The sequence below is a fragment of the Lemur catta genome, chromosome 12 (genome assembly GCF_020740605.2).
Source record: "Lemur catta isolate mLemCat1 chromosome 12, mLemCat1.pri, whole genome shotgun sequence".
In the NCBI taxonomy this organism is placed as follows: Eukaryota; Metazoa; Chordata; class Mammalia; order Primates; family Lemuridae; genus Lemur; species Lemur catta.
In genome coordinates this window covers 48,715,811-48,728,636 of record NC_059139.1, presented here as the reverse complement: position 1 = coordinate 48,728,636, position 12,826 = coordinate 48,715,811, and the positions used below count along the sequence as shown (strand labels likewise).

Genomic DNA, 12,826 nt, shown 5'->3' with positions numbered 1-12,826 from the left:
AATAATCATCCTTCTCAAGGCAACTCTCTCAACGGGAAGGAACGAAGGCAAGCAAAACTGGTGAAAATGTTCCCTCCGTCACTTGACCTGAAGAGTAAAAAGGCTGGTTAAAAGCCAAGCACGCTGGCATCAGGAGGCTCTACTTGGGTTGCAATGTGACTGGGTAATAGGGAAGGACAATTTCTATCACTTTGATATCTAGCTTGAATTTATAGTGAGATCAGAGGCTGAGCAGAGCTGCTTTCCAGCACAGAATCCAAATATTTTTTCCAAGAAATGTAGTTGGTGTGTTAATTTTAGGAAAAAGACTAATCACAGGCCTTTAAGGAAAACACAGAAGAGGAAGATTCCAGTTACTTAAGAGGTAGTGAACATTCTAAAAGGAGGCATACTTTCTAGATGCCTTCTAGACAAAATTATACCTACATATAGGGCTAAACTGAGTTAAAAGGCTGAGTAATTCACCTAGCAGTGGACACTTCAGTTTGGGAAAGAACAGATATCCTAGAAACAGAGGTGAGGGAGAGAAGAATAAATCATCCTGTGCACTCCCCAAAACAATGTTCATAGCTCTATCTGCGGGTAAAAGTCATTAATTGCCCAGAAAGCTTCTCTTCTTTCTAGAACAGGAGTCAGCAAACTTCTTTTTTAAAGGGCCAGAGAGTAAATATTTTCACCTTTGTGGGCTACAGGTCTCTGAAGTAACTACTCATCTCTACTACTGTGGAATAAAAGCAGCCAGAGACCATACATAAATGAATGAGTGTGGCTGGATTTCAGCAAAACTTTACTTAGAAAAACAGGTGGCAGGCCAGGTGCGGTGGCTCACGCCTGTAATCCCAGTGCTTTGGGAGGCTGAGGTGGAAGTATTACTTGAGGCCAGGAGTTGGAGACCAGCCTGGGCAACATAGCAAGACCCTGTCTCTACAGAAACATAAGAAAATTTAGCTGGGCAAGGTGGGCACACACTTCTAGTCCCAGCTACTTGGGAGGCTGAGGCAGGGGGATTGCTTGAGCCCAGGAATTTGAGGTTACAGGGATCTGTGATTGAGCCACTGTACACCAGTCCGGGTGACAGAGCGAGATCCTGTCTGTAATTAAAAAAAGAAAAGAAAAGAAAAGAAAAAAACAACAGGTGGCAGCACAAGGAATTTACTAAAAACTATTAGAATAAATGAGATCAGCAAGGTTACAGGATACAAAATCAATATACAAAAATTAATTGTACAAAAGGATATGTCCATCCAAAAACTTGGACAGGTTTATAGCAGTATCATTCAGAGTAGCCAAAAGTAGGGGACGAAGGAGAATACAAATTCCATCAATTGATGAGTAGATAAACAAAATGTGGCATAGCCGCACACAATAAAATATAATCAGTCACAAAAAGGAATGAAGAAAAAGGAATGACACATGCTACATGGATGAACTCTGAAAACATCCTAAGCAAAAGTCAACAGACGCAAAAGGCTACATGTTGTATGATTTCATTTAGATGAAATGTAACAGAATAGGCAAAACCATACAGACAGAAAGTAGAGTAGTGGTTGCCTGGGGCTGAAGGGTAGGTGGCAGGGAATGACTGCTAACAGGAACAGGGGTTTGTTTTGGTGTGATGGAAATGCTCTGGAAGTAACCGGAGGTATCAGATGTACAACTATGAGAATATACTAACAGTCTCTGAACAGCATACCTTAAAAGGGTGAATTTCATGGCATGTGAATTATATTTCAATAAAAAATCAATTAATATACACCATCCAGTAGCAATAAACAATCCCAAAATGTAATTAAGAAAAAATATTTACAATAGCACAAAAATGATAAAATACTCAGGAATAAATTAAAAGAAATGCAAACGTTTTACACTGGAAACTATAAAGCAGTGTTGAAAGAATTTTACAAAGACTTAATGAAAAGGAAAGGCACCCCATGTATATGAATCAGAAGATAATATTATTAAAATGGCAATACTCCTCAAATTGATCTAGGTTCGACACAATTCCTAACAAAATCCTAGCTGCTTTCTTTTTTCCTCTAGAAGATTGAATCTAAAGTATCTCCTAGGTTTCTGAACTGGATTCCTGGGGCTATTTTGACTCCAGTTACCAAAACATGGCACATGGGAAGAAGATTAGGCCAATTTAGGAGACAGAAGATAAATTAAGTTTGGACCAGGATGGATTTGCAACTGTGATGGCTCATCTAGGAACTCAACCCTGGCATTAACATAGTTGTGCAATTCTTTCCAAATGAAGGGTGAGGCAGAGATACTACACTAATTCCCGATGAAGAGATCAGAATGGAACAGAGAAGGGCTCAAGGGTGACCAGATGCCAAGTGAGAGAGTGGTCATTTCATTAACAGAACATTTGCTGAGTTGGATAGTATAATCTCCAAGCTGCAAATATGTTAGACTTAAAAGTCAGTACACAGGGTACCACAAGACAAACTGCCAGTTGAACTAAAGTTTTTTGGAAGATCCACCTCTAAGGCTATATACTATCACAGTAGTTTCTTTAAGATGAATATAGTATTATATAGATGACTTACAATGCAATGCAAATAAACACCAGTCTAGAAGTTGAGAGATACCTTGATCCTTGATACTAGGACATAATAGGTGCTTAATAAAAATCTATGAAAGGAATGATGGGTTAAAATTAACTGTCTATCATTTTCTCCCTCTGGGGAAATCTCAATGTCAGTTTCCAGATCTGAAGACTGAGTATTAAGCTGCATGATTTCAAAGATACTTTCCAGAGCTGACATTTCATGATCTGCCATTGGACTGAGTGGGCACAACTATTTGCCAGCTGATCCCTTGCAGACCAGTTCACTGTACTTTATTTCACATATTCAAAATCCCTCTTTACAGTTCACATATTCAAAATCCCTAAAGTACAGTTCACTGTACTTTATTTCACATATTCAAAATCCCTCTTTACTCCTACTTAATACTGTGCAATCATATATCATTCACCTCACAAAGGATTAAGTGAGAGAAATATTACTGTAAAAATTTGCTTATATCACTAGAAGAATGGATCAACAAACATAACACATATAAGGCAAAGCCTCCTCAAATATCATATTACCTCAATTCTATGATGCCACCCATGTATTGCCACTGAATCCATCACTAATTCAAGAAAGAAAAGATCTAAAAAAATTTCCTTGCCATAGATAAAAAAAAATTCAGAAATGTTCACTTGAAAGCAATAGTTGCCTTAAAATTAAGAAACTATATTACCACAGAAACCATCATATTTAAAATATTCAGTTTGCGCTAAGTAACAGAAAAACTTACCTCTTCCAGTTTTGAGCTCTTTTGCCTTCTCAAGGGCTTCATAGTACCTGTCAGCACATTCAGGGATTATGTCATTTGCATTATAAGCAGAAGACTTCAATATAGACAAAATATCGCTTGATTTTTTCCCCTCCAAACACTGATTAACATCAACGATCAGCGTAACACCTGGGTAATAAGAAAAAAATGTTTCTTGTTAATAGTTATCTTTTATTTCAAAGGCATTTAGATATATAAGTCAAACGTTTAAGAACACATTAGTATTAAACCTTTTTATGTACCACATATGCCTGAGCCAATAACCAATTCATCTATCAGTTTAGATAGATTTGCCCTTAACAAATGTTCTAGAAGGGCACAGCTGGAGTGCCCATGTGTAATAGAGTCCAAAAACTTGACTCTGAAACCAAGTTAGACCTAACAAGCATTTTATCCCATTGCAAGTATCTGCCTATCCCCATGAACAAAACCATATTAAACTCTTGGTTGCCTAAAGAAAGTTAACTTAGTGAATTCTTCATTATCCCTTTAGTGCCAGCTAAGAATGTTGTGGCCCAACCAACAGAACTACTGTTTTCACAACCCATAAATATAGTGAGTTAGAAACGGAGGGAAAAAAACAAACAAACAAACAAAAACCAATCAAAGGAAGAAGCCAGGTTAAAATAATTCCTTGATGAAAGAGATCTTAATGAAAAGAGGGGAGAGATGGATATTTTTTCTTATACACACAAACTCTACAAGTGCTAAATGACATTGCTGTGCTCAAACTATGTTCACGTGCGCACAAGCTCTATGGGGGGCTGAAGAGGCAAGAAAAACAGCTCGACTTCCACAACCTGGAGCCAAAGCTGTGCAAACCTGGAGGGCCACATCAAGACTAAAGGAGAACTTCTCTAGCACACTCCCATGGTGGCTGAACAAAAGGTACAGCAGTACGTTCTTGTGCTTATAGAGAGGAGGAAAATGGGTGAACCATGCTCCTTTCCTCTTCTCCAGGATGGAGAAAGATGGAGTACTAGCATTTGAGAAGTCCGTGGTCTGAGAGAAGCAGAAGGAACAAGTAAACGACGAAGAATTCTCATGTGAATTACATGTGATAGCTTCATCTAACTAATGCAATAAAATATTTTCCTCAAAAGATGACTCTAGAAAAGGCACGCATTTCTTCCATAAATTAATATAATTGAGTATTGATGTGCAAGGAGGTGGTCCACAGGCCAATTCCCAGATAACTGAGGCTAATTCCTTATGTAGCAGTTCTCTCTTAATAGAACCATTTTCAATAAAACTCTAAAACATGCCTTAACAGTTGTTATCTTGCTCTTCATTTTACCCACAGTCTCTGGTACACAGTAGGTACTTAATGGCTACTAAGAGCTGCCAGAAGAGTCCTTCTTGTCATTAAAATTGTACTGTCCTATAATATAGTGAGTGGTACTTTTGAGGACTACAGAGGTGTTCGGGCTTATTTTCTCCACCCTAAGTGGCCTCTGACTCCTATGCTTTTTAGCTTTTCCCTCTTCCTTTGCTGTCAACTATCACTTCTTAGTGACATCTGTGTGCCTGCCTATGGCAGCCAAACACTGTCCACTTTGTGATTTGTAGCTTCTGATGTCCTCTGAGTCAGGAAGAGAGACAACCAAAGATATCATAATAGAGTCATGCCTAAGAATCAGCAGGCTCAAATTGTATGTCTGAGGGGTCCCCAGTAAGTAAAGTAGACCAGCTCCAATGTACAGGCTATGGGACATTTACTTGGATTGTTTTTCTTAATCTGTGGGTTGTAGTTAAGTTCCAGATAGTTGAAGATGTTAAATAAATGATCTCCAGAAAGTCAGGTATGTTTCTGCTAAGGAACAAATTAAAAAACCTCCCATAAATCTCCCAAGAGATCCAAAAAACATTTGCTTTTTATCTTAAGTCATAGACCAGCAGGCTGTCTTAAGGCATGCATCTGTAGTGCAGGCAATACAACCTCCAATAGGGCAAAAATTGGTTTTTGTGGGGTGCGAATGAAAACAATCTTTTTATGTATAAGGCAAAGAACTACATATGGTACATAAACAGGTACACACTATATCTGTGGCATTAAAATTTCATGGTAAGGAGTGATTAGGCAAAAAAAAAGTCTAAAACGATTCCTTAGGGTGCAATAATGAAAAACAGGTTGTGAAACATTGCTCTAAGGAGTCAAAAATAGAGGCAAACCTACTTCAAGCAAACAAGATAGTCCAGTGAAAGTGAACCCTAGGCCAAAATGAAGGAGACTTCAGTTACTCTGCCCTTTTAAATCTTGCTTGTGGTAAAATATATGGGCCAACACATTTACTCTTATCAAATAATCTGGGAGTATGTTTGATGCTTATAGCATGTGACCAGAATCTGCTTCAAGTCTTCATGCAAAGGATAAGGAAAGCTTTTAAAATAAGATTAAATTCCTGTCAAAAACCCAGATAATTCCTGATATCAGAATATAGATGGATTTAACTTTAGAAAATTTTTGTTGTTGGTATGTATCAGTGAAGAAAGTATATCAACTCTTCTGAGGGACAGGACAGAGGGAGAAGATGGGATTTTAGATGGGCAAATATAGAGTACAAAATCACACATTTGAGAAAACCTCTCACTTTTGTAGTCAGTAGAGCCATGAGTCTTCAATGCGAAAAACACAATCAACATTTGCAGGCCAAATGTAAGAACAGTGAATACAATAACTTCTAAACCGGTTTGATCTTTAACAGAAAAATCATAACCATTTTAGGCTATTTGGATGTCTATATTACAATCTAATTTCTTAAAAGTGTCTCTTTAGACTATGGTTGCCCTCAGTTTTATATTTAAATCTCTTACCTACACACTTCAACTTTATTACTTTTTTGCTTAAGGAGTAGAATGCTAGAAAGGAAAGACTTCAAAGTTCCTAAGGGTATAGAAGTTCAGGTTTGAGAAATAGACATATTTTTCCGAGCTAAGGAAATAAAAACCAAATGTTTCTCACAGATGTTTCCAAAGTTAAAAGCACATCTGTGGAATAATACTAAGGCATCTTAAGAGCACTCTAATCTGATACAATAGAATAAATTCTAATTACGCCATGAGTTGGCAGGTTAATGAACTATACTTTTAGGAATCTTAATCTATGTAGAGTATTCACAATATGGAGAGTATTAGTATACCAATTTAGAAGCTATTTCAGATTGTCGTGTGCATTTTCATACTATTCCTCCTTAAAAATAGAGGGTTAAGATAAAATAAAAATTTTCATCATTTCAACCAATGTGGGGATTCTGCTAGTTGCTGATTATGCCTATTCTAATTATGCACTATGGAACTGGGGAAGTAACCACAGGGTGGGTTTGGGGACCCACTGTGAGACGGACCCAAGCTAAAACTGCGTTGATCACCTGAGCTCCACAAGCCCCTATTTTGAGTAGTGGACCACAGTCTAATAGTTAGGGTCTCAGTTCAGAGCCAGTGCCCAGGAACCCCTGAAAAGTCTGATTATGTCCTTTTCGCCAAGCACAGTCACCCTGGTAAAAGGCCACAGGTTCCTTTGGAAGAGTTCGGAAGATTAACAGTATAAATTTCTGGTGGTGTGGCAGAGTCCTTCCTCAAGGGGACTGGCCTCCCCTTCATTCGAGGGGTTCTGAGTTTATAAACTGGCTTCAGTCTGGGAATTGACTGAGGGACTGTGACTCTTTGCTTTGATGATTCAAGTAAGAATTCTGTTCACTTGTCCTAGGACTCTTCTACTTGTATAGATTTAGTAGGAATTGAGTAGATTACCAGTCTATTTCACTTCCAGGAGTGCCATGATCAATTAGCCAACTCCATAGGTCTCTATGAGTCAGGCTATGCCAATTACCGCTCCTTACAGTAACCACACTCACTCACCTTAGTGACTAAATGCTGACACCTGGCCCCTGTCATCCTGCCTTACAAACTCGGGACTTGCCATCTTCTTTAGTGAGCCAATTCCTTAAAATATCTACACACTCTCTCCCTCTATATGTAAATGTATGTACATCTGTGTATCTACCTACCTATGGATTGACAGATCTGTCCCATTGATTCTGTTTCTCTGGCAAACCCTGGCCAATAACAATGAGTGGCATGGAGAAGAGAATGGACATTTATTAAGGAGAAATGGGCTAGTTTTCCAAGGAACAAGAGAAAAAATAATTTGATCCAATCATAAAATTTGAGAGCCTGGAAAGCATTTTTGGCTTTCAGGATTTTGTTCGGCAACACTGTCAAATTTTGTTGGAGATAGCATCTAATCACTGAAAATAGAGCAATCAACTGATTTTTACCAAGAACTAAAACTTGGTAAGAGAGTCCAAATCTTTCCAGAAGTTAAAAATTAAATGACTTCAGCCACATACCCCAATACAAGCAAAGCAAGTTTCATGAACAAAAGGCGCCACATGCTTACCTTGCATCACTCTGTCCTTGTCCTCGTTGGCCTCATTGATGGCTTGCTGTATCTCATCCAGCCAAAGAACTTCAGAAACACTCTTAGGATCCTGTCAACAACGTCATAGGACAAAAGAACAGTGAATGATGAGAAAACAGGATTAATAACTGCTTTTCAGGAGCCATTTCAGTGTAATTTCCACAAATTCCTAATAATCAACTACCAAGCATTGCCTTATACTGTACAAGAAACAGACTCCAAATCTGACCACTCTTCCCTTCTTCCCAGCCCACTGTCATCTCCCAACGGACAGCTGCTCGGTCTCCTATTTGCTTTTGCTGCTTCCAAGTTTGTCCTCTACTGAGAACCAGATGATCTCCTCAAATTGAACATCTCACTACACCATTCTTCTGCTTAGACTCCCCCAAAAGCTTCCACTGCACAAACTCCTTTCTCCTGGACTGTGGAGCTCTCATGATGTGTCCCTGCCTACTACACCTCTGGCTTCACCTCACACCCTCCACTTCCCCATTCCCTGCCAGAACTTCACAGCCGCCTCCTCCAGACCATAACACTCTACCCTACCTGCATGGCTACTAGCCTTTTCTTATCATTCAGGCCTCAACTCAAATGCTACCTCCTCCAAAAAGTCTTTCCTGGCTACCCTAGTCAAATACTCTCTTCCCCAGTCACTCAATAACCTTGGTTCCCAAACTATGTTCCAAGGGGTGCCCCACAGTACCATCGGATATTTTAAACTTGGATTTATCAGATACAGAGACAAAAATAAACACATGGTGGTTGCCCTCAAGGAGCTAACAACCTAGTTAAGAGACAGACAGATGTGTCAAGGAAATTATAATACAATGTGATCAGGGCAATATTAGCTGTAGAAACATGATCCAGAAATAGGCAAGAAAGGATTAACCTTTGGCAAGGTGTTGAGTTGCAGGCAGAGAAAAGACCAAGTAGTTAAGCACAGCTTCAGAAAGGAAGTGAGAGCAGCAATGAAAACATATTGCATTATCTTTACTGTTTTACCTGTGAGTTGATTCTGATGATACTGCTATAAATGCAGTGCTGGCATACATTAAATGGGCCTTCTGGGTAGCAACTGTGTTTTATAAATACTTGTCCAATATTGCAACTGTTAACAGTAGAAATATTTTCGGGGAAGATGTGACCTTCCATTTAAAAAATGGGAACATTCTACCTATAAGTAGGAATGAATGAGCGCTGTGTTGTAAATCCTACATCAAGACTGCGGGGAGCCACTGCAGCACACTGAGCTCCACAGAGACAGCGCCAGGGCAAGTGAGAGCCGACGGGCACTGGGAGACTCTGTGCCTCGCTGAGGAAAAATAACGAAACATGGGCAAAGGAGGTCCGGAGAAGCCGAGAGGCAAAATGTCATCATACGCATTCTTTGTGCAAATTTGCCGGGAGGGGCACAAGCAGCACCCAGATGCTTCAGTCAGCTGCTCAGAGTTTTCTAAGAAGTGCTCAGACAGGTGGAAGACCATGTCTGCCAAGGAGAAAGGAAAGTCTGAAGATAAGGCAAAGGCGGACAAGGCTGTTATGAAAGAGAAGTGAAAACCTATATCCCTCCTAAAGCGGAAACAAAAAAGAAGTTCAAGCATCCCAATGCACTCCAGAGGCCTCCTTTGGCCCTTTTCTTGTTCTGTTCTGAGTATCACCTAAAAATCAAAGAACATCGTGGCCTATCCATTGGTGATGTTGCGGAGAAACTGGGAGAGATGTGGAATGACACTGCTGCAGGTGACAAGCAGCCTTCTGAAAAGGCGGCTGCAAAGCTGAAGGAAAAGTATGAAAAGGATGCTGCTATATACCAAGCTACAGGAAAGCCCGATGCAGCAAAAAAGGCAGTCGTCAAGGCTGAAAAAAGCAAGAAAAAGCAAGAGAAGAAAGAGGGGAAGATGAAGAGGGGGGAGAGGAGGAAGAAGATGGAGAAGAGGAAGATGATGATGATGAGTAAGTTGGTTCTAGCAGTTTTTTTTTCTTGTCTGTAAAGCATTTAACCCCCCTGTACACAACTCACTCCTGAAAAAAAATTGAAATGTAAGACTGTGTAAGATTTGTTTTTAAACTGTACATTGTCTTTTCGTGTAGAGTTAACACATTACCCAATCCCTGTCCTCGTGGTATTTCCAATAGGTACTAACCTTGCCCGCTACAGTATGAGGGTTGTAAATTGACATGGAATTTTAAAGCAGGTTCTTTTTGGTGCACAGCACAAGTTAGTTATATATGGGGATGGTAGTTTTTTCATCTTCAGTTATATCTGATGCAACTTATATGAAATAATTGTTACTCTGTTAACTAAATACCACTCTGTACTTGCAAAAAAAAAAAAGTTGCAGCTGTTTTGTTGACATTCTGAATGCTTCTAAGTAAATGCAATTTTTTTTATCAGAAAAAATAAAAAAGACTGTGGTGAATGAAACACTGGAGCCTGGAGAAGCAACTCCATCATTTAGGACTCAGGATGGATGGGGGCAGGAAGGAAAAATAACAGTCCCCAGCTCCTCTGGCGGGCTTCTAACCCTACTTCCCTCAGAGGCTAACCTGAGACAATGCGCGTGGAAAGGGCTCTGAAAATGAGACAAAGTATCTGTTACTTCATCCTGCAACGTCTGGGCCAAAGGCATCCTCTGGGGAAGGCTTGAACTTGCTTCCACCATCATCTCTAGCTACATGGCAGGCCACGTGGGAACCATCAGCTGTCAGTAAGGTTTTCCATTTCTTTCAAGAATGGATGGGGCAGGTTCAAACAGGAAGCAAGAAGGAAAGGGGAAGACCAGAAGAAGAAGAGAGAGATAGGGAAGCAGGAACCCTTTTCTCCCTATTTCCAAGCCCTAAGAGAACTCAGTACACTCAGTTATAGGCTAAAAACCAAGCTCCATAAACGTTCATTTATATCTGTCTGTTTTTTTGAAGGGTATTTGTGCTTCCCTTCATGACCAATCACTGTAGAAGATGCACCACACAGACTTTTACTGAGGAGGCGGTTACAATCCCACTTCAAAGCTTACAGTATTTGTCTTATAAGCCAAACTAAAGAGAGACTTTGCAAATCAATGAATTTAAGTCAGGGCGTTTAAACCATGACACACTGAAGAAAAGACTGCTAAAGTTAAAGATAAAACCGAGAATCAAAATCAAATCCTACCCAAATAAAGTCTCCTATTTCAACTGTTCACCAGAAGATTGGGAATAATACTCTATTTACGGGATGGCCACATCTCTACCACAGCTAAGCAGCCAGGTTCAGCGTAAGAACTACAAATGAATGAAATGACTAGGAACTAGGCTATGTGCGAATCAAGTGATAAATTCCTGCATTTTGATGACTCATAGAAAGTTTTAATTAAACGAAAAATACCTTCAATATTCTGTGGGGTTTTGTTATTATTTATACAATATAATAGCATTCTATCTTCATTTGCGTAACCATGTAGTATGTAGTTGAAGTAGTAAACACTGACCTTTGATTGTGAAACTCTTGGTCTGATGATATTTAATCAAGGATGTGAAAAGTTCTGGCAGATTAATTCCTTCCTAGTTTATCCCTCAGCCTGTGAGTGTTGTGAAATTCACTGCGTTTCATAGGCAGCAAGACGTTGGGTTGTTCTAGTTTAATCTTAGGTTTTGTTAATTACAGAAAAAATCTGTTACAATGAAGTTTTTTTTTTTACTATATATTAAATCATATACTCCAGAATATAGTTCATAAAAGCTTATATGTTGCACTATGTGAATGTACTTAACACTACTGAACACTTAATAATGGTTAAGATGGGAAATTTTATGTTATGTATATTTTATCACAATTTTAAAAAATCTTATTCAGACCTACTCACCACACTCATGGAATAAAGGGAGACCTTTACATTTCAATATTACACTATGATTTCAGTTTAATCAAACAGCGTTCTTTGGGAGATTTTGCCAGGTATCTGACTCTATAGTTACTGAATGGCTCAAAACACATTAAGCTATGGCAAAAAAAAAAAAAAAAAGAAAAAGAAAAAAGAAATCCCAACCCTCTCAAATCAGCCCCCAAAACCAAGTTCTGGTCAGGCACTCACTGATGACAAAATCAGACCCATGTGAGTAATCAAGCACTCAAACAATTTTAACTTATTAAAAAATGTTTGCTTTCCTTAATTTATAATTATGTAATATGTTTAAGAATTAAGATTTGAAATAGCTGGGAGGATAAAGGAAAGGATAATTTCTAACAGTTCAATTATTAAGTAGAAATTACACTTTAGAACTGTATTTTAAAAATGAGTTAAAAATGAGATATGGGACAGATTCAAAGCCATTAATTACTGCTACTCGGCATCTATTTTTGGCTTAGCTCTGTAAAAGGCAGTATACTTTCTGCCATTCTGCAAAGGCACATAAATTTACAGGGTGAGAATCACGGCATCTGTGCAAAACAGATTGCTAGGGGTGGGTAAGAGTTAAATAACTTTCTCAGAGGTAACGTAACATGCTCAGAGGCTTGGCCTGAGTCATGCACACTGAAACATCGAGCGGGTCACATCCTTTCCCTGCAGAGGACTGGGGCATGTTTCCTGCCTGCACAGCACAGGAGGGCATACTTCTACCAACAGGGCAAGGCTCTCATTTGCTGCTAACACATGGAATTGGGGTGAATCTGTGCTCCATGATTTTACACATTTGATAACATTTGGGAAACAGGATTCGGGTCATCAAAATGAAAGACCTCATCTTTGCAGCTGCTGGACTACTGCTTCTGGAGCCCTCTTCTTGTCAAAGCGGTGAGTTCTTTTTTGGGGGGGTAGGATGGGGACGCTGGTTTGTGTTACAAATTAAGACTCAACTGAACCTAATTTTCTTTACATCTCACACAAACTGCAAACCCCAAAGGCAGAGTTTAATTTTAGTTATTAAAAGGTAGAACCACAGAAGTGAGTATCTATAGTTTGTTTACTCTATTCAAATCTTGTCAAAGACTGTGTTCTCTACTGACGTTTAAAAATTGGTGGCCTATTCAAGATTTTAGACATCTACAATTAAATCAAGAAGCAATTTTCTTTGTGAGAC

General features: G+C 39.1%; 2 protein-coding genes and 1 pseudogene across 2 annotated transcripts in view; 2 read left to right on the top strand and 1 right to left on the bottom strand.

Moving 5' to 3' along the window:
* IQGAP2 (IQ motif containing GTPase activating protein 2) overlaps positions 1-12,826 on the bottom strand; it is a 271,207-nt gene that overhangs the window by 64,126 nt on the left and 194,255 nt on the right. The window contains exons 14-15 of the mRNA XM_045566428.1: positions 7,748-7,838; positions 3,310-3,477 (exon numbers count right to left, since the gene is read on the bottom strand). Of these exons, the coding sequence (XP_045422384.1) occupies positions 3,310-3,477; positions 7,748-7,838 (259 nt within the window). The remainder of the gene's footprint in view (positions 1-3,309; positions 3,478-7,747; positions 7,839-12,826) is intronic.
* On the top strand, positions 9,101-9,725 carry LOC123648565 (annotated as a pseudogene).
* Positions 12,273-12,826, top strand: part of F2RL2 (coagulation factor II thrombin receptor like 2) — a 6,807-nt gene continuing 6,253 nt past the window's right edge. The window contains exon 1 of the mRNA XM_045566429.1: positions 12,273-12,540. Coding sequence (XP_045422385.1) covers positions 12,477-12,540 — 64 coding nt within the window. The 5' untranslated portion in view covers positions 12,273-12,476. The remainder of the gene's footprint in view (positions 12,541-12,826) is intronic.